The sequence below is a fragment of the Balaenoptera acutorostrata genome, chromosome 2 (assembly GCF_949987535.1).
Source record: "Balaenoptera acutorostrata chromosome 2, mBalAcu1.1, whole genome shotgun sequence".
NCBI classification, from domain to species: domain Eukaryota; kingdom Metazoa; phylum Chordata; class Mammalia; order Artiodactyla; family Balaenopteridae; genus Balaenoptera; species Balaenoptera acutorostrata.
Genome location: NC_080065.1, coordinates 34315788 through 34339093, shown reverse-complemented (window position 1 = coordinate 34339093; position 23306 = coordinate 34315788). Strand labels below are relative to the sequence as shown.

Genomic DNA, 23306 nt, shown 5'->3' with positions numbered 1-23306 from the left:
TAAAAATTTGCGATCTAAAAGCACATATTCATTCAACAAGTAATTAATGTGTGCGTGTATGTGCCAGGCACTGTCCTAGGTGCTAGGGAATCCTTGGTGCACAGACAAACGCCCCTGTCCTCATGAAACGTACTCTCTAGTAAAGGTGCAGTGTGTGGTGCAATTTGGTAGCATCGTAAACTAAAACTAAACAAGAAGAACCTTGGGCTGAAAAGGTGGGCTTTCTATGTGACCGGAAACGAACTAGAAGAAACCCTGAGCATTCTTAAATTGTAATTGCAGGTAATCCACAATTTATTGTAATCTAATGGGGTTATATTCCACCAGTTTGCTAGCAAGTCACAAATTTTCCTAGAGAAACCATCTTACAAATCAAGCCATCAAGTTCCCAGACTAGCCCACAAAAATCTATGTAAACCGTGATAGAACTGAGATATAATTCACAATATTATTGGGCTAGAGTCTCTTCCCAGGTTGCCAGGTCCCATAATCTGCAGAAGGAGGGCATAGAGCAAATCATGGAGTTTCAACAAGCAAGAGCTCACGTTCACACATTCAGATCAGTCTATGGTTTGAATCCCAGCCTTGCCACTTACCCAGCTGTTACCTAACAGCTCTGAAAGCTCAGTTTCCTCATCTGTAAAATAGGAATACTATTCATCCTGCCTCCTGGGGCTGCTGTGAGAGTTAAACGAGATAATGCTTTGTAAAACCTGTGCCCCATAAACAACTATTGTACTTGCCACCCTCCTCCTTGCAGCATGCACCCAGTGAATGCCTTTTCTCCCGCCACAGACTTTCACTTCAGCCCCTGCCAAGCCATTGCTCTAACTGGTGGAATTTCAAGCAGCCTGACAAAGCATGGAGAGTGAAAGAAATGCAGGCCTAGCAGGGAGGCTATTTTGGGCCCCAGAGACAGTCAGTTGGTCAGCACGTAGGCGGGCCAGTCTTGCCTGGGATTCTGCCCCCGGGTCAGCTCCCCCTGGCTCTTCCCAGGTTTCACAGCTCCTTCCCTTCCCCATTCTCTAAGCCCACATAGTTCCTATGGAATTGTTCCCACCAGATTCCCATGTTAGGGAGACCCTCTTCCCCATGGGAAGAAGGGGGCCAGGGCACACTAAGATCCTTACAGGTAGGTGATAAGGGGGCTGTGAGTTGGAGGCTCCCTGTCTTGAGATAGAGTATTTCTGTTTTAAGTGATCCCACCTGGATATTTAAGATGGTTCACAAACCCAGCAAAAAAACTGTTAGTGAATTTAGTAAACTTTCAGCCCATTGTTATTCGGCTAAGAAAGCTTCTAGTGCAATAAGCTGGTTAAATTTTAAGCTTTCAAATCTAATGTTGTGGGTTCAGAGTTCAGAATAAATAAGTGCCGTCCATCTATTGCTTCTTATTATTTTAGGGACTGTATGAATAGATGATACTGTAATAAAGTCCCTAAGCTGGAAAAGGGCTGTGCCACTTGGGATGGGGCTCCTGGAATCAGGAAATTGCATGTCAGGCTTTTAGGAAGCGTTGATTTCTCACTTGAGATCTGAGACCAACATCTCATTCTGGCCTCAGTCTGAAAACCTATTTCAAACTGTTGCTGTTTAGAGAAATCTATTTCAGGCTTCATTTGAATTGGCCAGTCTTAGGACCTTAGGCCGATCCAACAGCCAAATAATTATTCTCAAAAGATTCTACTTTCACTGATAGAAAAATAAAAGCTATCTGGCATTTTCCCCTCCTAATGTCCCCTTTCATCTTTGTTTCTTTAGCACTTAATGGTCCATAGCCCCTTTATTCAATTAAAACACATATTCTTTAATTAATCACTTGCGGTCAATCAGGAAGCAAGTATTAAATAGCTTTCATGCTCTAGGTGCTGTGTGGGCATCTAAAAGGCAAAATTGTGAACTTAAATAGCTTATGATCTAGTTGTAAACTATGGATAGGCTGATGGGTGGGTGGCTGGGTGGGTGGATTGTCATTCCGACAGATAGCTATGTCTACCAAGGCATGTATGTTAGCTGTGGTCATGGTAAGAATTCCTAGCAATGAAGTCACTGGGATTTGGAGATTATAGCAGGAAAGAATTTGGGGGAGAGGGGGGATTTAAGCTGGTACTTGAAAGATGGGTATTAGGAAAGGAAGGGAAAGGGAAAAGGGCACATTCCAGACCAAGGAGAAGCATAGGCAAATTTGTGATCACGATATGGGGAAGGGGCAGGTGGTGGATACAAGGAGGAGGCCAGACTAGTCGCCAAGTACTGAGAACAGGTGGCGGGAAGTAGTGTGAAATTTAGGATATCTCTGTAGGTGATACCCAGATTATGAGATACTGTAAAATCCAAGAAAAGAAGGTGCTTGCTCTGTTTCTGATGGCAGCAGGGTGCCGCTGGAGTGTCTCAAGCAAGCAGGTGGCAGCAAGCGGGATCTCACTGCAAAGCCTTCTTGCTGCAAAACTTACAAGTCCCAAGCTTCACGAGTCTATAGCATAGGCATATTTTTCATTTTGAAGTGTGCCCTTATTTTTAAAGTGTCTAGGCATAAGCACAATTGAATCAACCTGTTAATCCTCAAATAAGTGAAGAGCTACGAATAAAAACTTAAGTTAGTATCATACAGCTGAACGTATTTACAAAACAGAAATAGACTCACAGACATAGAAAACAAACTTATGGTTACCAAAGGGGAAAGGTGGGGGAGAGGGATGGATTGGGAGCTTGGTACTAGCAGATGCAAACTATTATATATAGGATAGATAAACAACAAAGACCTACTGTATAGCACAGGGAACTATATTGAATATCTTGTAATAGACATGGGAAGTGGGAAGGGTAAGCTGGGATGAAGTGAGAGAGTGGCATGGACATATATACACTACCAAATGTAAAATAGATAGCTAGTGGGAAGCAGCCGCATAGCACAGGGAGATCAGCTCGGTGCTTTGTGACCACCTGGAGGGTGGGAGGGAGGGAGATGCAAGAGGGAAGAGATATGGGAACATATGTATATGTATAACTGATTCATTTTGTTATAAAGCAGAAACTAACACACCATTGTAAAGCAATTATACTCCAATAAAGATGTTAAAAAATATCTTGTAATAAACTATAATGGAAAAGAATCTGAAAAAGAATATATATACATATACATATATACATATATATACATATATATATATATATATATATATATATATATATATACATCTGAATCACTTTGCTGTGCACCAGAAACTGACACAACATTGTAAATCAACTATACTTCAATTAAAAATAAATAAATAAAATAAAAGCTGAAGAAAAATAAAGTTAGTATCAGAGCACATCTTAGCTCTCCACATGGTAACCCACTTTTTAACAAATAAGGTTTTTTTAATTTATTTTATTGAGTATAGTTGATTTACAATGTTGTGTTAATTTCTGCTTTACAACAAAGTGATTCAGTTGTACATATATATACATTCTTTTTCATATTCTTTTCCATTATGGTTTATCACAGGGTATTGAATATAGTTCCCTGTGCTATAGAATAGGACCTTGTTGTTTATCCATCCTATATATAATAGTTTGCATCTGCTAATACCAAACTCCCAATCCATCCCTCCCTCTCCCCCCTTCCCCCTTGGTAACCACAAGTCTGTTCTCTATGTCTGAGTCTACTTCTGTTTCGTAGATAAGTTCACTTGTGTCATATTTTAGATTAGATTAGATTCCACATATAAGTGATATCATATGGTATTTGTCTTTCTCTTTCTGACTTACTTCACTTCTTATGATAATCTCTAGGTCCATCCATGTTGCTGCAAATGGCATTATCTCATACTTTCTTATGGCTGAGTAGTATTCCATTTTGTGTATATATATATATATATATATATATATATATATATATATATACCACATCTTCTTTATCCATTCATTTGTTGATGAACATTTACGTTGTTCCATGTCTTGCCTATTGTGAATAGTGCTGCTTTGAACATAGGGATGCATGTATCTTTTTGAATTATAGTTTTGTCCAGAAATATGCCCAGGAGTGGGACTGCTGGATCATATGGCAATTCAATTTTTAGTTTTTTGAGGAAATTCCATACTGTTTTCCACAGTGGCTGCACCAGTTTACATTCCTACCAACAGTGTAGGAGGGTTCTCTTTTCTCCACACCCTCTCCAGCATTTGTTATTTTAACAAATAGGTTTTGCATATTGTCCTAAAATCGAGTACGTTTGAGCTATACTGGACAAGAGGAGATGTTATTTATCCCCGTTGTACAGATGAAGCAATGAGACCTAGAGATTTGCTCAAGGTCACAAATCCAATAAGTGGTGAAGCCAGCAAACCTCAAACTTCTAGTCCCAAAGCCAATAATGCTGGCTTAACACAGACTGTTCTCATATTAGTAGATTAAGAAAACACAAACCCTGGCTTGCTAAAAATGTATTCACTAACTGAAACATGTCTTTCTAGGAAAATCAATGAGCAAACTAATAGAAAGAAGCCAGGAATATTATATTTCCTTGAGGCCCTTTCTTTGATCCCTGTTTGGGCTGCAGTGGGCCTAGGATCATATTATTAATGGCTATTTCGAAGTCTAAATCAGGACATTTTAGGGAGAGAAACATGTATTTCTCTGCACATTCCTATAATATCAATGCTTTTTGCAGTGAGAGAAGGCTCGCTAACTCTTCGGGACAAAGTGAGGTCTCCTAGAATGCTTGATAGGCTGATGGCATTTGGGAGGCCTTCGAGAAGGCACTTGTCCTCAGGTGGCTTCTGTTCCGCCCAGGGAAGGAAGCGTCCACTTGGGAAGCCAAGGGTGACTGCACACGTGCCAGAGTGATGGCCTCTGTGGGAACAGGAGTGGGATTGCATACACAGATCTTGGGTCACTATTGGGAATCAACTGCTTAGCTCAGTAGAAACAAAACCCACTTTTGTATGATTGTATAACTGAGCATGGTTTTTAAAGTCTTCAGACTTTTTTGCTTGCAAACCTACAAAATTACATTGAAAAACTATTGCACACTTCTAAAGTGATATCTGCAATTTTATCACAAGTTTAAATAGTTGTAGCAGATGTAATTTCCAGCCCATTTGGGAACTAGATATGTGCTTCAAATCTATTTTTGGCAAAACCTTGGAGCTGCAAATGTAACTTATTCAATTCGTGGAAAATTATCAAACAGATCAGCTCAAATAAGTTTATTTTTTGGTCAGAAAAGGTCCAACTTCATTTTCACTTCAAATGCATGTGTTAGTATACATCCATGACAACCACCACGCCTCAGGATCCTAATTATAAGATGAATAGATGGATGGGTGGATGGACAGACAGGCAAATAAAGCACCATGGCTTGCCATGAGTGCCTGGACAGAATGAAATACAGAACCACCAACTTTGGTATTTCCTGATTCATTCATATGGGACTTTTCAGTAAGTGTTCATGTTACAATGAACACTCACGTCCCCTTTTCACCAAGACTGACCTCTCGTTAGCATTTTGCTTCATTTTTTTTTCCTAAACCGTTTGAGAATTACTTGCAAACATAACAATAAATAGTTCAGCATGAACCTTCTAGGAGCCAAGGACATTACCTTATATAACCACAATTCAGTTATCAGCCTCAGGAAATTTAACATTTACACAATACTGTTATCCAATAGATAGTCCATATTCAGATGCCCCCAATTGTGGCAATAATGTTCTTCATAGTTTTTTTCCCTTAATTGAGGGTCACAACTTGCATTTGATTGTCATGTCTCTTTATTCTCCTTTAATCTAGAATTAGCTCCTAAGCCTTTTTTCCCACAACATTTTGAGAAGTCCAGACTGTCTTGCCTGCTGTTCTGCAGACTGCCCTTCGGTTTGGATTTGTGTGATTGTTTCCACGTGATTAGATTCAGGTACACATCTTTGGAATCCTAAGTTCATGATGACGTGTCCTCACATCATGAGTCACCGATACCAGTTTATCCCAAGGAGCCATGCACGCCTGAACTGTCCTTACAGGTGTCTATCCACCAGACAGGGCCTCGCGGTAAAATGAGTGAGATGGGCAGGAAGGCAGAAGGATGACTGTGAAAGGAGAACTGGCTGCAGGAGTGTTCGTAGGTGGACCAGTCTTAGGACGCAGCACATGTGGAATTTGGGGATCTGGACATTGATTCTCTTAAAACTACCCATAGACTCTGTCAAAAGTCCTCATGTACCCCCAGAGGGATACATGCCACAGGCTGAAGACACCGATTTATGCCATGGTGGACACAGAATATTGTTCATGGGCTGTGGAGTCAGTTGATGTTTGTGTGGTTAATTTGGGGGCATTTCTAGGAAGAGAGAAGGGGCAGCCCAGACTCCCAAGACAGGCCTGTTCCTTCTCCCCACAGACCACCATGCCGGGGCCCCCAGGCCTTCTCCTCCATGGGACATGCTGGACAAACAAGGGCCCAGTGTCTGCATCCCCTTTGTCCAGAGCCGGCAGAGTTGGTCTTCACGCCACTGCCTCCAGTGTAACGTCAGTGAAGAATGGGCACAGACGTGAAAACCATAGGGACTGAATTTTGGTGCCATTTGTTAAGTACTTTCAGGCGCTGAACCGAATATTTTCCTCCATTCCGCGTAACTCTCCCCATTTTCAGGGGAGATCGGGGCTGCACAGGGTTAATCAACTTAACCAGACCGGACCCAAGAAAGCCTGAGGGAACACTCACTCTTTTGACCATCCCGCATGACCACTTCCTGCCAGCCCACCACTCTCCTACGAAGCTCTTCTGGCTACGTCAGCGAGGAGAAAAGTCAGGCGTGGAGGTTTTGTAAATGCAGCTGTTTTTCAATGATACGTCTAGCTAATTACCTGAAGAGTCTTTGAGATTCCAGTAAATTCATCCACCAAGGGGTAGAAAGTCCCTCCTCACATCTGACCACAGGAATCCATCAGGCAGGCTCCAATGATAAAGAATACTTTTCCTTCACCCCCTTTATTCTCCTTTCAGCTTCTTAATCCCTCCTCTTCTTGCCCAGGTCCCTCAGGCCCTTCGAGTTCCTTCTACCCACTGCTCAGGTGGGCCCACTGGGAAGGGCCCAGGGAAGTTGAATGCAGGACCCAGTGGAACCATGGGGCCTCTCAGGCTGCAGGCAGGGCTTTGTGGGAAGGAAGGAGCCAGGTTCTTTTGCTTTCCAGGTTCCTTTGGGGCTTCCCCTCAAAAACCACCTGCTTCTGAGAACATCTCAAGGGATTATTTTCCCAAGGGGCGCTTTGTACGCTTCATTGTATTGGGTAACTTTCTCTCCCTCCCCTGTTAAGTGTTTTATAAGGGCAGTAGCAGGGCTCCTGGTGTGCACTCTTGAGCATGAGGTGTTTACAGCTGGCTGTGGTCTGCTTTTAGCTCGCACCAGGTGTTCGTGGATTAGCTAACAAATGGACACCCTATTGAGTGTTTTCCTGACTTAAAAGCAGAAGAATGGACCTTTTCCCCTCAGGGGAGCCATTCTGTATTACCATAAAATTATTAACATCACTATAATAAAAGTATGGACCACATAGGTGGAAATCAGAGCAGGGCAATTAGAAGCTGAGTAACAAAATGAATGTAGTCCATCTTTCCTGAGTGAAGTTTTTGGCTATTTGTAATCATAGAGTAATTTCCATTACAGTGATGACAAGTTTTCTTAGTTAAATTGTAGGATAAGTAGTCAAGATATGGTATAGCTAATAAGTGTGCGCGATGTTGGTCAAAGTAGGTGGAGGTGGTAACTAAAATGGCATTCTGGTGGGCAAATGGCCTTTAAAAGTATACCCAAGGCTTCTTTTTCTGTATTTTGAACTGGTTGGTCTTTTCTTCTGTCTTGAGAGGATCCAGAAATGCTTTTTTAAAACAACAAAACACTGGTGTTTTTACAACGCAAATACTTTTCAAATAAACCGATGTCATGTTTTATTACCGGCAAACCACTGGTCATGGAGAGAATGCCCTGGTAGCTCTGGCAGTGGTCACAGTGACTTCGTAAATTGCCTCAGCTGGTGATTGTTCATGGGAGAATAGATGCTGTGGACCCCTCTTGAAGTTAACCCAAGTCTACTCTGACCAGGATGGTCTATCTAATGCTAGATGAATACTCTGTCCAAAATAGGAAAGTAAGGGTGGTCGTCACGTGACGCGAGATGCCTCAGCATTCCAGTACTTAGAGACCCATGGGTGCTTTATTTTAATTAGTTCAAATAAGTGGCAAAGTCAACACTTTTAAATAGTAGCAGATGACAGAACTTTGAATTTTTCAGAGAACTGCAACACTCTCCTGAACCAACACCACCGTTTCAGAGGTTGCTGAAGGTCAAATAAAAAACAAGCGTCAACGGCCCCCAAGACAAGCTGTGGGGCTCTTACAGTGCATTTGGTAGCAGTTGCTGTGGATGATTCCAGCCTTAGAGTCCTAAGACCAAGCAGCAAAACCAGAAATGAATAAAACAGAGATTTTGAGAAAATGGCAATTTTGCCATTTGGGTGAGGAAGACTGCAGGATTATAGCATGTTGGTGTCTGTGTCCTCTCAGAGGCCACTGGCTCCTTCTCTACCTTTACAGATGGAGACTGGGGTGTAAGGATACCTCCCACTAGAACCTGGGTACTTTGAGATACAAGTATAGGGCCCTTTCTACACATCTCTTCACCTCTCCTAAATAGGACATAGGAAGATGACTTGATGAGTTGAGATGCACTTGGTTATTTCAGGTGTAACCAAGACGTTGAACCAAGAGGCAAACGGAAAAGGTTGAGAACTGCTAGAACCTAAAATACCTCTTATGGGGTCTCCTGGGGCCCCTGATGGTGGCGGTTAGCAGAATGCTGCTGGGGCATCAGCAGAGGCAGTTCTCTCCCTGACGGGGGTGACACCAAGACTTAGACTGTCTGCATCTTAGGGCATCAGCACTGGGGAAGGCCCCCGAGAGGGGCTAGCCGACCTCAGAAGGGTTCAGTGACTAGTCCAAGGTCACAGGCTGGGCAGGGACTGACCCCGGACTGGAATCCCAGGCTCTGTCCTCTCCAGCTCTGCAGTGAGACTTTATCACTTGGTGCCAGCGTGAGTTTGAGGAGCTTCCGGAGACGGGGCCTCTCTGTCTGAATCTGCCACCGCCCTTGGCTGCCGGTTTTCCGGTTTTAACTGGGAAATTGCCAGTTCTGCCTTAGGGTGATACGCAAGACCCAGGATGTCGGAGGGATGCCCCTGAACGGCATGCTTTTCCCTTTCTGGAGACGATTTACTGTATTCTGTGGTCCATGGCAGCCTAACTTTAGAATCTACTTAATGTACCTCAGTTCATGCTGAACTTTCCAGTAGAAAGTATGTTTCTCACTTCCTGTTCTGAATGTGGCAAATGCTTGCAGGTGAGATCAGCATATCTTGCACTCTTTCCAGAGTAAGTTACCACACACCCAAGACTAGACAAGCTGCACCGTCGTGGAATTTTTACTTAAAAACAGATAGGCAGCTTGGAGCCCTAGAACAAGTCTGAGCTTTGAAACCAAAACCAGCTGAGTCTACATTTATGAGCCACGTGGCCTTGGGCAGTTAGATATTTACCTTCTCTGAGCCTCAGTTTCCTGATCTGTAAAGTAGAGATAAATATGCGACCCCGACTTTAGCCTTGCAGGGATGTTGTCAGGGTTGAAATTCATGCTGGGTGGCATCCATCCCACCTTTACACTGCTCATACTAAGTACATCAAGGAAGCTGTCATTTCAAATAGAGGGTGATGCATTTTTTTTGTAATGTGGGGAATTTTAAAGGTAAGACTCCATCATGTAGTTCTCATAATACTGCAGTATTAGTGAAAGAAAATCATGTTTGTACATTATTGAAAAGTAAAAACAGCATTCTAAAGAATGACATTAGTTGGGAATTTTCTTGAGAGGTTACATAAATCTTAGGCTGATCTTTCCATGTAAACCTGCATGTGTATATGTGTATATACACATATATGTTTGTATATATGTGTGTGTGTATGCACACACACAGAACTTCTCTTTTTTATATACTTGGTCTACAGAGCAATCTGTACTTTACCTGGGGTACAGGTAGGCAACGAATATCAGATTAAATGTCCTCCCCCCCGGGGGGCCGGGTTTCACGGGCCTCCTTTTGCAGACAGCCTTTCAGGAGAGGCCCCGCAGGCACAGTATCTCTGGCCTCACAGCCAAGGTCTAGCCCACCCCAGAACTGGGCACCACCTGGAGTGAGGGCACCCGGGCGCTGATTGAAGGTGTGCCTCTCGCCTGTGTGGCCTTGACCTAGGCAGTAGGTCACCCCTGAGGACCTCAGCGTATTAACCCTTGCCCTTCCAGTACACAGAAGCTGGATGCTTTTCGCTGAAGTACAGAGGTGGGCCCTCCCCAGAGCGAGAAACACCTGGGCCTTCTCTCCAGAGCCTCTGCATGCTTGAGGCTAGTTCTGGCCTGGAAGACGGCTCCTGTAGGAGAGGCCCACTGTGGGTGCGAGGGTCCAGCCCTCTCCTTCCTGGGCCCCTCAGGGCCCACCCCACTCCGGTTAAGGGGTCATCTCCTCACTGCTTTCTACACAACCTTGCGCTGCCTCCCTCATGGGCCCACGGGTCCAAGACAGGCTGAAAACCGGCTTAGACACCCAGCCAGGCCGGGTGAGGAGGGGGACAACCCAATACGAGTATAAAGTGACCCCTTTGATTAAAATATAATTAACCTGAAATATATATATATATATATATATATATATAATTAACTGTACTCTTTTGAAGAGAAATCTAACATTTAAAAGAATACTTTGTCCACTAAATGCCAGCTTAGCCAAGATAATGTTTTGAATTATGTGCTTCTTAGTTCAGCTATTACAAGGAGTACTCCGAGGTCTCACCATTGTTCCTACAAAAACTCAATTAACTTTACCAGATAGTCAATATCCCAGGCCTTTGTTCCTGAGGTAATGTTACTGTTTTCCCACAGTCGAGGGGGGCAAAGTCTCTGCAGTGAATGGTTTGGTTTGTTCCCAGAGTCTGGCCCGGTACAAGGTTTCATTTGTTTAAATAACATTGTTTATACAAAGGACACATCAAAGTTAAAATATTTTAAATAGAATAATGCCAAAATATTTAGTTGCACCCTGAAGGATGACTTAAATGCATCTGAGCGTTTTGATTTTTCGAAAACTTTAGCTTTTACATGTCCATGTTTTCCCAGATCTAGCCTCCAAGTGGGTCTGGGAAATGGGCAAGTGTTTGACTTACTTTTTAAAAACGATGCTCCTCTTTTGTGCTTTGCAAGTATTTTACTATCAAAGCTCATACTAATGAGAGCCATTTGTGTAGCTGACATGCTGCCAAGCCCTTTATAGGATAAAGAAAGTGATAGGCCATTAAGTCTTAATTTGGGGAACTAATCCAAACCCAACCCCTTTGCTGCCCCTGGCTCAGTGAATTCCAGGAACAGGGAGGCGGCTGGGGGCTTCTTGGTCCCCCAGGGAGTTTACTTGCCTGAGCCAGGTGTGAGGCCTCTGCAGAGACCCTAAAGATTGGCTCAGTGGGGGCATGGCTCACAATGCCCCCGCCAAATGCCTAGTGTTGATAACTTGAGGTCTTTTTAGAAATGAACTCAGTCATCAGCAAAAGGCCTGGGATTAGGAATTCAGTTGTAAGAGACAGGCCAATTTGCTCTATGGTTTGGAAAATATAAACCTTTTCTAGTTTCCAAAATTCATATCCATGTAAAAGTTTCAGCATAAATATTTATTTTTTCGTCTACTGTTCAAGAAGGAGAAGAAAGGGGGCAGGGGGGAATCCCTTCAGTTCAATAAGAATCACCTATGTCCTGAACCTGAGGCTTAAATAAACATTTCCACCTTAACGACAAGGCATGAGGGAGATGTCCCATCAAAAGCAGTTCTCATTAGCTACACTTCCTTTTTATTTTTTTATTTTTATTTTTGGCTGCATTGGGTCTTCGTTGCTGCGCGGGGGCTTTCTCTAGTACGGCGAGCGGGGGCTACTCTTCGTTGCGGTGCGCAGGCTTCTCATTGCGGTGCCTTCTCTTTGTTGAGGAGCACGGGCTCTAGGCGCACGGGCTTCAGTAGTTGTAGCATGCAGGCTCAGTAGTTGTGGCTCGCGGGCTCTAGAGCGCAGGCTCAGTAGTTGTGGCGCACGGGCTTAGTTGCTCCGCGGCATGTGGGATCTTCTGGGACCAGGGCTCAAACCTGTGTCCCCTGCATTGGCAGGCGGATTCTTAACCACTGCGCCACCAGGCAAGCCCCTACAGTGTATAGTTTAACACATCAAACACAGATTGACTGCTTCCCAGGTGCCTGGAAGCCTTTTAATTCAGGCTTAATGATCCATTCACCACCTCACCCAAAAGCATAAGTGGTTGGTGCATTCACACTGCTACACGCATCACCCCAAAAAGGCCAAGCAGAAATTGAAATAAAGAAAAAGGAACTAAACGTTCTCATAATAAAGGATAAGTATGTCCCAAACATTATTGAGGACTGCTTATACTAAAAATTTATTTGCTAGTTATCTGAAATTCAAATTTAACTAGGTATTCTGTATTTTATCTGGCAAGCAAAGCCAGTGGACAGAGTCATGTGGTCAAAATGTCTTAAAAAGGAGGGACAACATTTTTCCAGAACTTTGAAAGTGTCAGGCAATAAATAAGAACCTTATAAATGCTGATTCAAATCATCATTATAACCCTAGTAATATAAAATTATGTAATTTATCATGTTATATAAATTAATTAGTCTCTATAAACCAGTGTAAGTTGAACTTTCGTAAGTCAAATGTTTTCCCATTCGTTTATGTTAAAATTTTAGTAATATTTCATCCTCATTTCTGATTAATCCTCAGTTGATTCTCAATCAGTTTTAACTTCCATGTTCCCAGGTTCTTAAGTTAATGATCTATTCAGGAGTTCTTGAAAAGAGCCAGGGACCCCATCATGTGGATCCTTTTGTAAAACAAAGAGTCTCTTTAGAAATTTGAAGACTTTTTTTTTCTGTATTTTGACTAATCACCCCTAAGATACCAGGTTTAGAAGTTCAGACTTCTATTCAAGCATGGGTTTTTGAAACTGAGCACACCTAATTTCCTCTTTTATAGCTTATTATTGAAAAAAAAGTCACAAATAGCATAAGCAACTCATTTTCCGAAATAAGTAGTTCATGTCTTTAACACAGAGTGCTTGAAAAAAATTTTCAGGGAATTTCCTGGCGGTCCAGTGGCACTTTCACTGCTGTGGCCTGGGTTCAATCCCTGGTCTGGGAACTAAGAATCCTGCAAGCCGTGTGGTGTGGCCAAAAAAAAAACAATTTATTTTTTTAACATCTTTATTGGAGTATAATTGCTTTACAATGGTGTGTTAGTTTCTGCTGTATAACAAAGTGAATCAGCTATACATATACATACATCCCCATATCTCCTCCCTCTTGCGTCTCCCTCCCACCCTCCCTATCCCACCCTTCTAGGTGGTCACAAAGCACGGAGCTGATCTCCCTGTGCTATGCGGCTGCTTCCCACTAGCTATCTATTTTACATTTGGTAATGTATACATGTCCATGCTACTCTCTCACTTCGTCCCAGCTTACCCTTTCCCCTCCCCGTGTCCTCAAGTCCATTTTCTATGTCTGCATCTTTATTCCTGTCCTGCCCCTAGGTTCTTCAGAACCATCTTTTTTATTTTTTAGATTCCATATATATATGTATGTTAGCATATGGTATTTGTTTTTCTCTTTCTGACTTACTTCACTCCGTATGACAGACTCTAGGTCCATCCACCTCACTACAAATAACTCAATTTCGTTTCTTTTCATGGCTGAGTAATATTCCATTGTATATATGTGCCACATATTCTTTATCCATTCAACATTTTTTTTTAAGAACAGAGAAGGAAAGGAAGGGAGAGAGGGAGGGAGGAAGGAAGGAAAGGACGAAGGAAGGTGGGGAGGGAGGAAGGGAGGAAGGATGGAAACTTCCTAAGGGAGTCCAGTAGAAGCGGTTCAGAGGAAATGGCAAATTCAGATTCTAGTACTCTCCCACTCTTCCAGTCCTTCTTGAGAAAACGTTACTCCCATGGAGCCAGAACCTTTCTGAATCCTCAGGATGAAGTGGGCTTTGAGAGCTGACACTTTAAAGCTGCCGGAAGCTGGCAAGGCAGTGAGCTTGGTTATTCGCTGCTTATTCGCCCTCAGGAGGGAGATGACCGTGCTGCTGGGCGCACGCAGCTGCCCGCGTGACGGAGGCTGTTTATTTTGGAGCCTTTCATTTCATCATGGTGCGGTTCTCAGCTGAAGCCCAAGTGTCCCCTGGATAAATTAAGGACTCTCTCTTTCTCCCCTCATAAAGTGACCTAACTCGTTCAGAAATCATTGTGGGCCTCCAGGGACCAGATCCTATTGTAGGCACCTGGGATCCACTGGCGAGCAAGCCAAGCAAAGGTCCCTGCCTCGTGGAGGTGACATTCGCTCAGAGAAGACAGACAACAAGCAGTCAACATAAGGAAAGTTAGTTAGACAGTGTGTTGGAAGGTAGTGAGTATTATGCTGGAGAGGGAAGAGGGCGGGAGGGTCTGGATTCGGGCTCGGGAGGGATTGCATTTGAAGCAGGGAGGTCAAGGTGGGGCTTGGTGGTGGTGACATTTGAGCAAAGACTTGAAGGGGATGTGGGCGTGAGCCACGGGCTACTCTGCAGGAATGGTGTTTCAGGCAGAGAGGGAACAGCCAGCACAAAGGCCCTGAGTCCCTGTTTGTGTTCTGATCTGTGTGGGTCTCAACCACGATGATCTTGCCCCCAGGGGACGTTTGGCAATATCTGGAGACACTTTAGTTCGTCACTGTTGGGATGGGGCTGGGGGATACTACTGACATCTCCTGGGTAGAGGCCAGGGATGCAACTAAACATCCTCAAATGCTCCCACAACAAAGAATGTTCCAGCCCAAAATGTCAGTAGTGCTGAGGTTGAGAAACCTTGTGTTTGAGGAACAGTGAGGAGGCCAGAGAAGCTGGAGGGGGAGGCAGTAAGGAAGAAGGAAGTTGCATACGAGGTCAGTGGTAACAAAGGCTGGGACAGAGTGGGTGGCCAGGTCAGGGGGGGCCTTGGGCCAATGTGGACTTTGGCTTTTATGCCAAGGGAAATGGGGAGGCATTGGAAGGCTTGGAGCAGAGGAGGGACATGAGCTGCATTAACAGTTTTAACAGTGTTGCTCTGGCTGCCAGGTGGAAAACAGACTGAAGGAGGGTAGGGCTGGAATGCAGGGGCTCGGGGGCAAGAGGCGATGGGGCACAGACCAGTGGAAGCAGCTTTGAGAATTCTGTGCACAGAACGATCCAGTGCCATATTTTAGATTTTAGATTTAGGGCAACAAGGTGATCTGGAAATTCCACACCGTCCCCACTCTTTTCATTACTATATGTCATATGTTTTGCATACACACACACACACAGATGAGAGAGAGAGAAACAGAAATAGATATGGTTAAGTTGCCTTAGCTGGATTATGTTTTACACAACAGGATACCTGATATCTGTTTTAACAATTTGTTCATAACAAAACAATTTGATGTGGGTTAGGCACAGTGTAATCCTTCTCTGCTTTAACATGGGCTTAGCAAAAAAAATTCCCTCTTGCTAACAACTCTTTTGTGGCATATTGTCCTAAGCCACATATAACCCTAAACATACTAAATTACCTGAAAATGGGATGGGGAGCATAAAAGGTTTAGTACCTAATAAATGGGCGTTTGAATTGCTTTCCTCTTTTAAAAATGTATTCAGTTGTTCAAAGTTACTCTTCTCTTACTTGATCAGCCAAAGCAAATGCTTGAAACACAGCAGAAGACGCCAAGAGACTGCAAATTCATGCGTTTGCCCAAAGGTCTCAAACATCGTAGAAGCATCACGTCAATCATTCCTCCATGTGATCTCCCTAAAATGCACATCTCTTGTCCTCTTTGCAACCAAAGCCAGTGGGAGTCATGTGACAGCCTGCAGCAGAGGCTGGACAACCCCCTCCCACCGTCTGCCCACAAACAGCGTCTCAGTCCATGTACTGCTATGATACATTTAAATGTCATCTTCCATGTCCTGGCTATTGTAAATACAGCTGCAGTGAACATTGTGGTACATGACTCTTTTTGAATTATGGTTTTCTCAGGGTATATGCCCAGTAGTGGGATTGCTGGATCGTATGGTAATTCTATTTTTAGTTTTTTAAGAAATCTCCAAGTGTCCATCAACAGATGGATGGATAAAGAAGATGTGGCACATATATACAATGGAATATTACTCAGCCATAAAAAGAAATGAAATTGAGTTATTTGTAGTGAGGTGGATGGACCTAGAGTCTGTCATAGAGTGAAGTAAGTCCAAAAGAGAAAAACAAATACCGTATGCTAACACATATATATGGAATCTAAAAAAAAAAAAAAAAAAATGGTCATGAAGAACCTAGGGGCAAGACAGGAATAAAGACACAGACCTACTAGAGAATGGACTTGAGGATACGGGGAGGGGGAAGGGTAAGCTGGGACGAAGTGAGAGGGTGGCATGGACGTATATACACTCCCAAATGTAAAACAGATAGCTAGTGGGAAGCAGCCGCATAGCACAGGGAGATCAGCTCGGTGCTTTGTGACCAGCTAGGGTGGAGGGATAGGGAGGGTGGGAGGGAGGGAGACACAAGAGGGAAGAGATACGGGGACATATGTATATGTATAACTGATTTGCTTTGTTGTAGAGCATAAGCTGACACACCATTGTGGAGCAATGGTACTCCAATGAAGATGTTAAAAAAAAAAAGAAAGAAAGAAAATACATTAACTGTAAATACTCAAAGAAAAAAAGAAATATAAGGTTAAATAAAATATATGAAAAAATTTTTTTAAATGTCATCTTACAATATGACCATATACTTTTAAAGTCATGCTAATCCAAAGAAGTGGTAAATTAGTCTCTGTGTTAGTGAAAAGTAGGCTTAATGTTTTTTAAGGAAGCTTTAAAATATAGTTGAGCTCAAGAGCTTTTCATGTGATCTATCAAAATGGTTCTCGTCCCACTCAGCTGAGCAGAGGTGTTAAGTCGGGGTGGATTTCAGGGAAGAGCACTCCTCGGTATTCCAGGTGAAAGTAGCAGTGTCTTCCAAGCCCAATCCAAGGTTAATCCTTTTTTCACCCTCTAAGACAGGGTTTCTCAACGTATGCTCCATGGACCACGCCCATCAGAATTTCTCCAGGGCTCGTTAACAATACAGATTCCTCGGCCCCTCCCCACGCTTCCCTTAAGGGTCGGGCTAGGACTCTGCATCTCCCTGAGCATCCCAGCGTAGTCCCATCCGCACTCACACCTGAGAACCACAGCTGTAGGTTACGTTATTAGAACAAGAAGAAGGGGCCTCCATCAGCATCAGCACCTCAATACAGACGCGTAACAAAATGGCAGATGTTATTCAAATGGCAATTCCACTTCTAAGGATTTGTTTTCAGCAAGGAAGCGTGTCACCCCCACCCCACCCCCACCCCCCGCCCCGTGTCAGTCTCCTCTTCCGAGTGAATGCACTTCCTTCCGCGGAGTCTTGGAGGGTACCTTTTGGCCTGTGTCCTCAGGGTCGGGGTGGAGGGGGTGACAGTGGTCCCTGAGCTGGTGGCTTCACCGTGAGGCCGAGCTCGGCCGCCTTCAGGAGAGACTGTGATCTTGGAGCCTCCTCGGAATGGTCGTTGCTGTCGTCTCATGTGACCGTTTCTGTTTTCTTGTTGCACAGCAAATATGCCAGAGGATTATCCTGATCAGTTTGATGATGTCATGGATTTTATACAAGCCACCATTAGAAGACTGAAAAGGTCACCAGAGAAACAAATGGCCGTGCTTCCTCGCAGAGAGCGGCACCGCCAGGCTGCAGCCGCCAGCCCGGAGGGTTCCCGAGGGAAAGGCCGGCGGGGCCAGAGGGGCCGAAATCGGGGGTGCGTCTTAACTGCCGTGCATCTGAATGTCACCGACTTGGGTTTGGGCTACGAAACCAAGGAGGAACTCATTTTCAGGTACTGCAGCGGCTCATGCGATGCAGCCGAGACAATGTATGACAAAATATTAAAAAACTTGTCCAAAAATAGAAGGCTGGCGAGTGACAAAGTCGGGCAGGCGTGTTGCAGACCCCTCGCCTTCGATGACGACCTGTCCTTTTTAGATGATAATCTGGTTTACCATATTCTGAGAAAGCATTCCGCTAAACGCTGTGGATGTATCTGACTCCCGCTCCAGAGACCGCTGTGTATTGCATTCCTGCCACAAAGTGCAAAGAAAGGGACCAAGGTTCCCAGAAGATGTTTGCCCAGAGTGGAAGATAAGGACCAAGGAGGCGAGGAGGAGGAGGCAGGCAGCCGTTGTGGGAGCCTGGTAGAGGGAGATCCAGCTACAGAAAACTGGATGGGAGAGAGAGAAAACAGCTGTCTGCATTCTCCCAGATGGCGGCCAGCGTCACCAGAATCTCAGGGCCGGTGTCCCTGCTTGGGTGTTGCCATCGTTTCATCCGATACGGTCCACCGTCGCCAGTCACGGGTACAGTTGCGGATGCACTTGAAACCAAACCAGTGTATCTCCTGTGGTTTGTTTTCACATGTCTGGAGACACCAGGGAAATGGTCCTCCTGGTGTCATTCCTTGTCATTACGTTTTTACTGCTGAAAGCAAGAAAGGTTTATTTTTCTGTCACTCAGTGGAGACATACACCGGCAAGGAGGAAAAAAAAAAAAGCAAAGACACACACGAGAGGTAGTAACCTTTGCTTTTGAAGGTTCAGGCCTGAGGTTTACTCCAGCCAGCGTTTTGGGGAACAGTGGGTGATTGATTTCAAACATGGTGTGTGAGGTGGGAAGAGGTTGGCTAGGAACCAAAAAGGCTGTCCTCATGACTAAAACCAAACCTGAAGGTATTTCCTTTCTGTCCTTGGAAACAGGAAACCAGTTGTGGTTTTCGGCAGCATTCTTGCAGGAGAGCATTCGGGGAAGGCCCCCAGCTGCACCGGGGCGGGGAGGCCGCCGGGCTCTCGGTTTACAGAGAGACAGATGTTACATACACCCCAGCTCCGTTATGCGTGGTCACCAGTGACCAGAGAAGCTACTCGATGCAATGCATCTGTTTCAGATACAGAAGTATAGAGAAAATATTTATTGAGATTTAAGTTATTGTTATTTATTACCGTTCACTAATGAGTTTCTCTTTTTTCCCTTATTTATTAAAGTTTCTTTTCAAAGGTGCCAAAGTATATGTGCTCGCAAAATGCAAAAGAAGGTGACAAAGGAAATTTTAATTGGGAACAAGGGTCCATGCTTTTCAAAGTATTAAAAAGTTTTTCCGCTAGGCAAAAAATCACTTACTTTACCTTTTTTAAGAAGAGCTCTCGTGTGATTCCCCCACATCTCAGCGACTTACCTGTTTTCATATGTTAGAGAAGAAACGTGTCAGAAGGAACATTTCTGACCGGCCCCCTTTTCGGGAGCAGTACACAGAGACCGGGGCACTCGGCTTCAGTTCTTCACGGTCCTGTCTCCCAGCAGACAGGCTGTGTGCTCCATTCCCTGTTGTATTTAAGCTCTCACTCCCCTCCACGTGTATCTGTCTATCATACGCATAACCATATATATCAAAGGTTAAAGTCCCCTTAGTAGGTAGTCCTGGATTCAATGCAGACCTCAAAGTAACAATCCCGTCAGGTAGCCAGGGTTCTGCCCTGATTGTGGAGACTCTTCCTCTATCCTTCCATCCACCACCTTCCTGAGAAACGTGCTAGGCCCCAGTGCAGCCAAGGAGTGCTCCAGGCCTTCCAGAAGTGGGGTCAGCCAGTTGCCAAAAAAGCCACCAGTTGCTGCCCCTCCCTCGGGAGAAGGTGCCCGGGAAGGGTAGACAAGCAGGATGGGCCTGGGCCAGCCTCAGCACACACGCCCTGCCGCCTGGATGCTGAAAGCCCTTGACGGGGTGCAGGTGGAGGGTGAGAGCAACCACCTAAGCGCCCCAGATCGTGGATTTGTCTGGCAGCTGACCCACGCTCAACGCACTGAGCCCTACTGTAGAGCTTGTTACACATCTCATAAAAGGGATTTTTATCAGAGAGATCATCTATCACTACCGTAGTGGCTATTAGCCCCAAACTATGACAGATTTAGCTGTTAAATAGCCTACTGGCTTCCCTCAAATAATCATGTTAATTTTACAAAGTAACCAAGCAGCAGCTGTTACCAGAAGTTCCCTTCCCCCCCTGCCCCAAAAGACCCGAGCTGTCCATCGTTCTGCCCCCTCTGTCCTTTCTGCTCCCCTTGCACGACTCGGAAATAGAGGAAAAGGGCCTCCCTCTTGTCCTTTCTTGGGGCCCAAGCAGGGACCTTGCTGAGGAGCAGCCTGCTCAAAATAGGGACGGACCCAGCAGACCAGTCGTTCACGAAGCACACTCTGATGCAGCCCCAGGATCATCTGTCCGATTCAGAGAGTCCCGGCTGATCTGGTGGCTGGTGTCCCCAGGGGTCAGCCTCAGCCCCAGCTCCCCGTGGAGAGCCTCTGCCCACAGGGGCAGTGGGATTCAACGGGTGCTGACAGCTTGTTCCCAGCATCACCTACACACCATAAGCAGGTTTTAACTGAAGCAAATCGCTCCACCAAATCCACAAAAGGGTAAAGTTTGTGATTTTTCTCTATCATTGTGATTACCATCTGATCCAGTAAGGAGTGCACTTCTTTGGAAGTTTTGACTTCTCTGATCTGTCTCGGTCGTTTGTGTTATACAACCAAAGTTCTCTACAGACTTTATTTTTGTACAATATTATTTTGTAACTTTTTACAAATAAAAACTCATTTCTATTGCTCTCTGTACCTCTGTGCTTCCTCACCTGCCCGGACCATGACTGGCCCAGGCTGGAAGGCCGTGCCCTTCACCACCACTCAGCCCACTGGTTGGTCAGTGGCCTTGTCCATCAACTCTCCACAACCAATCACCACCCAGCTGGGGAAGAACTTGCAAAGCTGTTCTTCATTTATTCATTCAGCAAATACTTGGGGTGAGCGACACTATGCCAGGCACTGTCCAAGGCACCAAGGATCCAACAGTGGCCAAAACAAACAAACAAACAAAACTCTGCTCAACCCTGTGGAGTTGATATTTTATTTGAGGGGGAGACAGACGATATTCAAAAAAGTAAAAATATGTAGGAATTCAGGTGTTGATAAATGAGTCACCATTTGTAAAGAATACAAACAGGATATCATAATAGTAAATAGCAGGGGCCAGCTCTAACTAGAGGTGACATTGAGGCGGGACTTACGAAATAGATAGGATTGTCCTGGCAAAACCCTGCGGCAGGCAAGCACTTGGACGGCACCACTGCTTTGCACAACCCTGGGTGACGCCTTTCACGTGGGTTCTCCACAGCAAAGTAGCAGAATCCCTGGAATTGTGCAAATGGTGGCCTTGGGCTTAGTTGTTGCTGGCAAGAAAAACACACTGAAGAGAGGAAATGCCACGGTCCTGGACTGGGGGGAGAGAGCATGCTTCCTCCTCAGATGACACACACCCCGTGCTGTGTCACAGGCGGCATTGTGACTATTAAAAGGTGGCCTTGTGCAGCGTTTCAAACCCAAAATGAAACTGACGCTCTTAAGACTCTTCTAAGTGGCCACCAGCCTAGGCTTTCCAGCCGACCGCAGTGAAGGAAGTACAGGAAACGCCCTCCCCTTCCCGACGCTCACCATCCCCCGGGTAGGGTGGCTGGTACCCACTGTGGGCACTTGGAGTCCTTCTGCCAGGGCAGTGCTGAGGCCAGCTCACTTTCTCTAAGCCAAATTCTGGTCCAAAGCTCGGCGAGGAATGCGAACTCTTGCTTACCTCCACTCCTTTTACCGTTTCCCCAAAGCGTGTTCTCAGGATGACGAACCAGGTGAGATACTCATAAAAAATGGGGTAGTTCTCTGATCAAACAAGTTTGGAAAACATTGAGTTAAACAACGTCTTTTTGAAGTTAAAAAGAGAAGTGTAGAACTTATCAGAGCCTTTACTAAACTAATGAACCTTGTGACTGTCCAGGAGGGGCAGAGCGTGCAGACTTCCCCAGATGGACGGGACCATGAAACTGCGCATGATTTTGTTTTCTTTCTCATAACACCTGTTGCCCGTCCCTTGAAACTACCTTGGGCCATGTTGCCTGCTCCTATAAGCATCGGGATGAGCAGAGCGGGGGACTAGAGATTAATAAAGAGCCAGAAACTACCGGGCAGCTCCCCACGTGCACAAACACACACACACACACGTTATGGACATTTGGGCATTGTGGGTTTCTTGTTCAGCGCGATTAACAAGTGGTCAACTTTGGAAATTTCATTCAACCAAGAAAGGGAGCGTTGAAAGCTGGGAAGTTCTTAGCAGCAATAAGAAAAGGAACGCTCGCCACGCTTACCGCAAATGCTCAGCAAGTTCAAGCTGTTAGCAACCACCAGTGCTTTGGCTGGTCCATAGTTTTGGGGGGGTGGGTGCCCCCTCACAGTGGTCCTCAGAGGAATGTTTCTCCCTTTGGGCGTCTGACTGTGAGTCCTTGCTGCTGAGGGTGGTGTGACAGCACGGGACCAGGAGCCCGGACACCAGGCTCCGACGGTCTTGTGGGGCTGTACCCACCGTCATCGCGGGCCGGTTTTCTCCTGTGTGTCAGATGCCAAAGTAACAGTTTAAAAGAACTTTTAAAAGAATCAATCCACTCCCAAAGTTAAGATGGAAAATCAGAATTCCCTGAACCTAAGTCTCAAAAACAGAAAGCCCCTCCCCTTCACACACAGGGACCCTCTTGGGCCACAGCTGATTTGCTACCTGACCCCAGCATCACGGGGAGGAGGGAGCCTGAGCCCTCGCACCCTCTACCTTCTCGGAGCACGGTGGCAGGGAGGGGCCATAAGTGCCCACCACGGGCCTCGGGCTTTTTGCCATCAGGTTGTGAAGTGTCTGAGCCCCAAGTGTCTTCTTGGGACACATCTTTGTTAAAAGGGTGTTACGGCAATCCCACACAGTAGTTAACTTGACTCTTATCTCCCCACACAACATCCTGAATGAAATCAAAACCAGATCCTGCCAAGTCATCCCTGAAAATAAATAGAGTTGGGGAAATAAGAGGAAAGCACCCACTTACTCATATGTGACAACTAATACACTGCCACGTCCCGGCCCCGTGGCAGGTGAGGATAATGACGATGGGAGTGCAGACGGGGTAGAGGATGTGCAGTGACGGGTGGTGGAAAGTGCCAGAACGCCTCCACAAGCAGCAGGTGGGAAGAAAGC

At 45.1% G+C, this 23306-nt stretch overlaps 1 protein-coding gene across 3 annotated transcripts in view; it reads left to right on the top strand.

Moving 5' to 3' along the window:
- The window catches only part of GDNF (glial cell derived neurotrophic factor), a 30090-nt gene extending 9293 nt beyond the window's left edge, over positions 1–20797 (top strand). For all 3 annotated transcript variants that reach the window (XM_057538808.1, XM_057538801.1, XM_057538805.1), the window contains exon 3: positions 17764–20797. In XM_057538808.1, coding sequence (XP_057394791.1) covers positions 17764–18248 — 485 coding nt within the window. In that variant the 3' untranslated portion in view covers positions 18249–20797. The remainder of the gene's footprint in view (positions 1–17763) is intronic.
- Positions 20798–23306: the final 2509 nt, after the last annotated feature.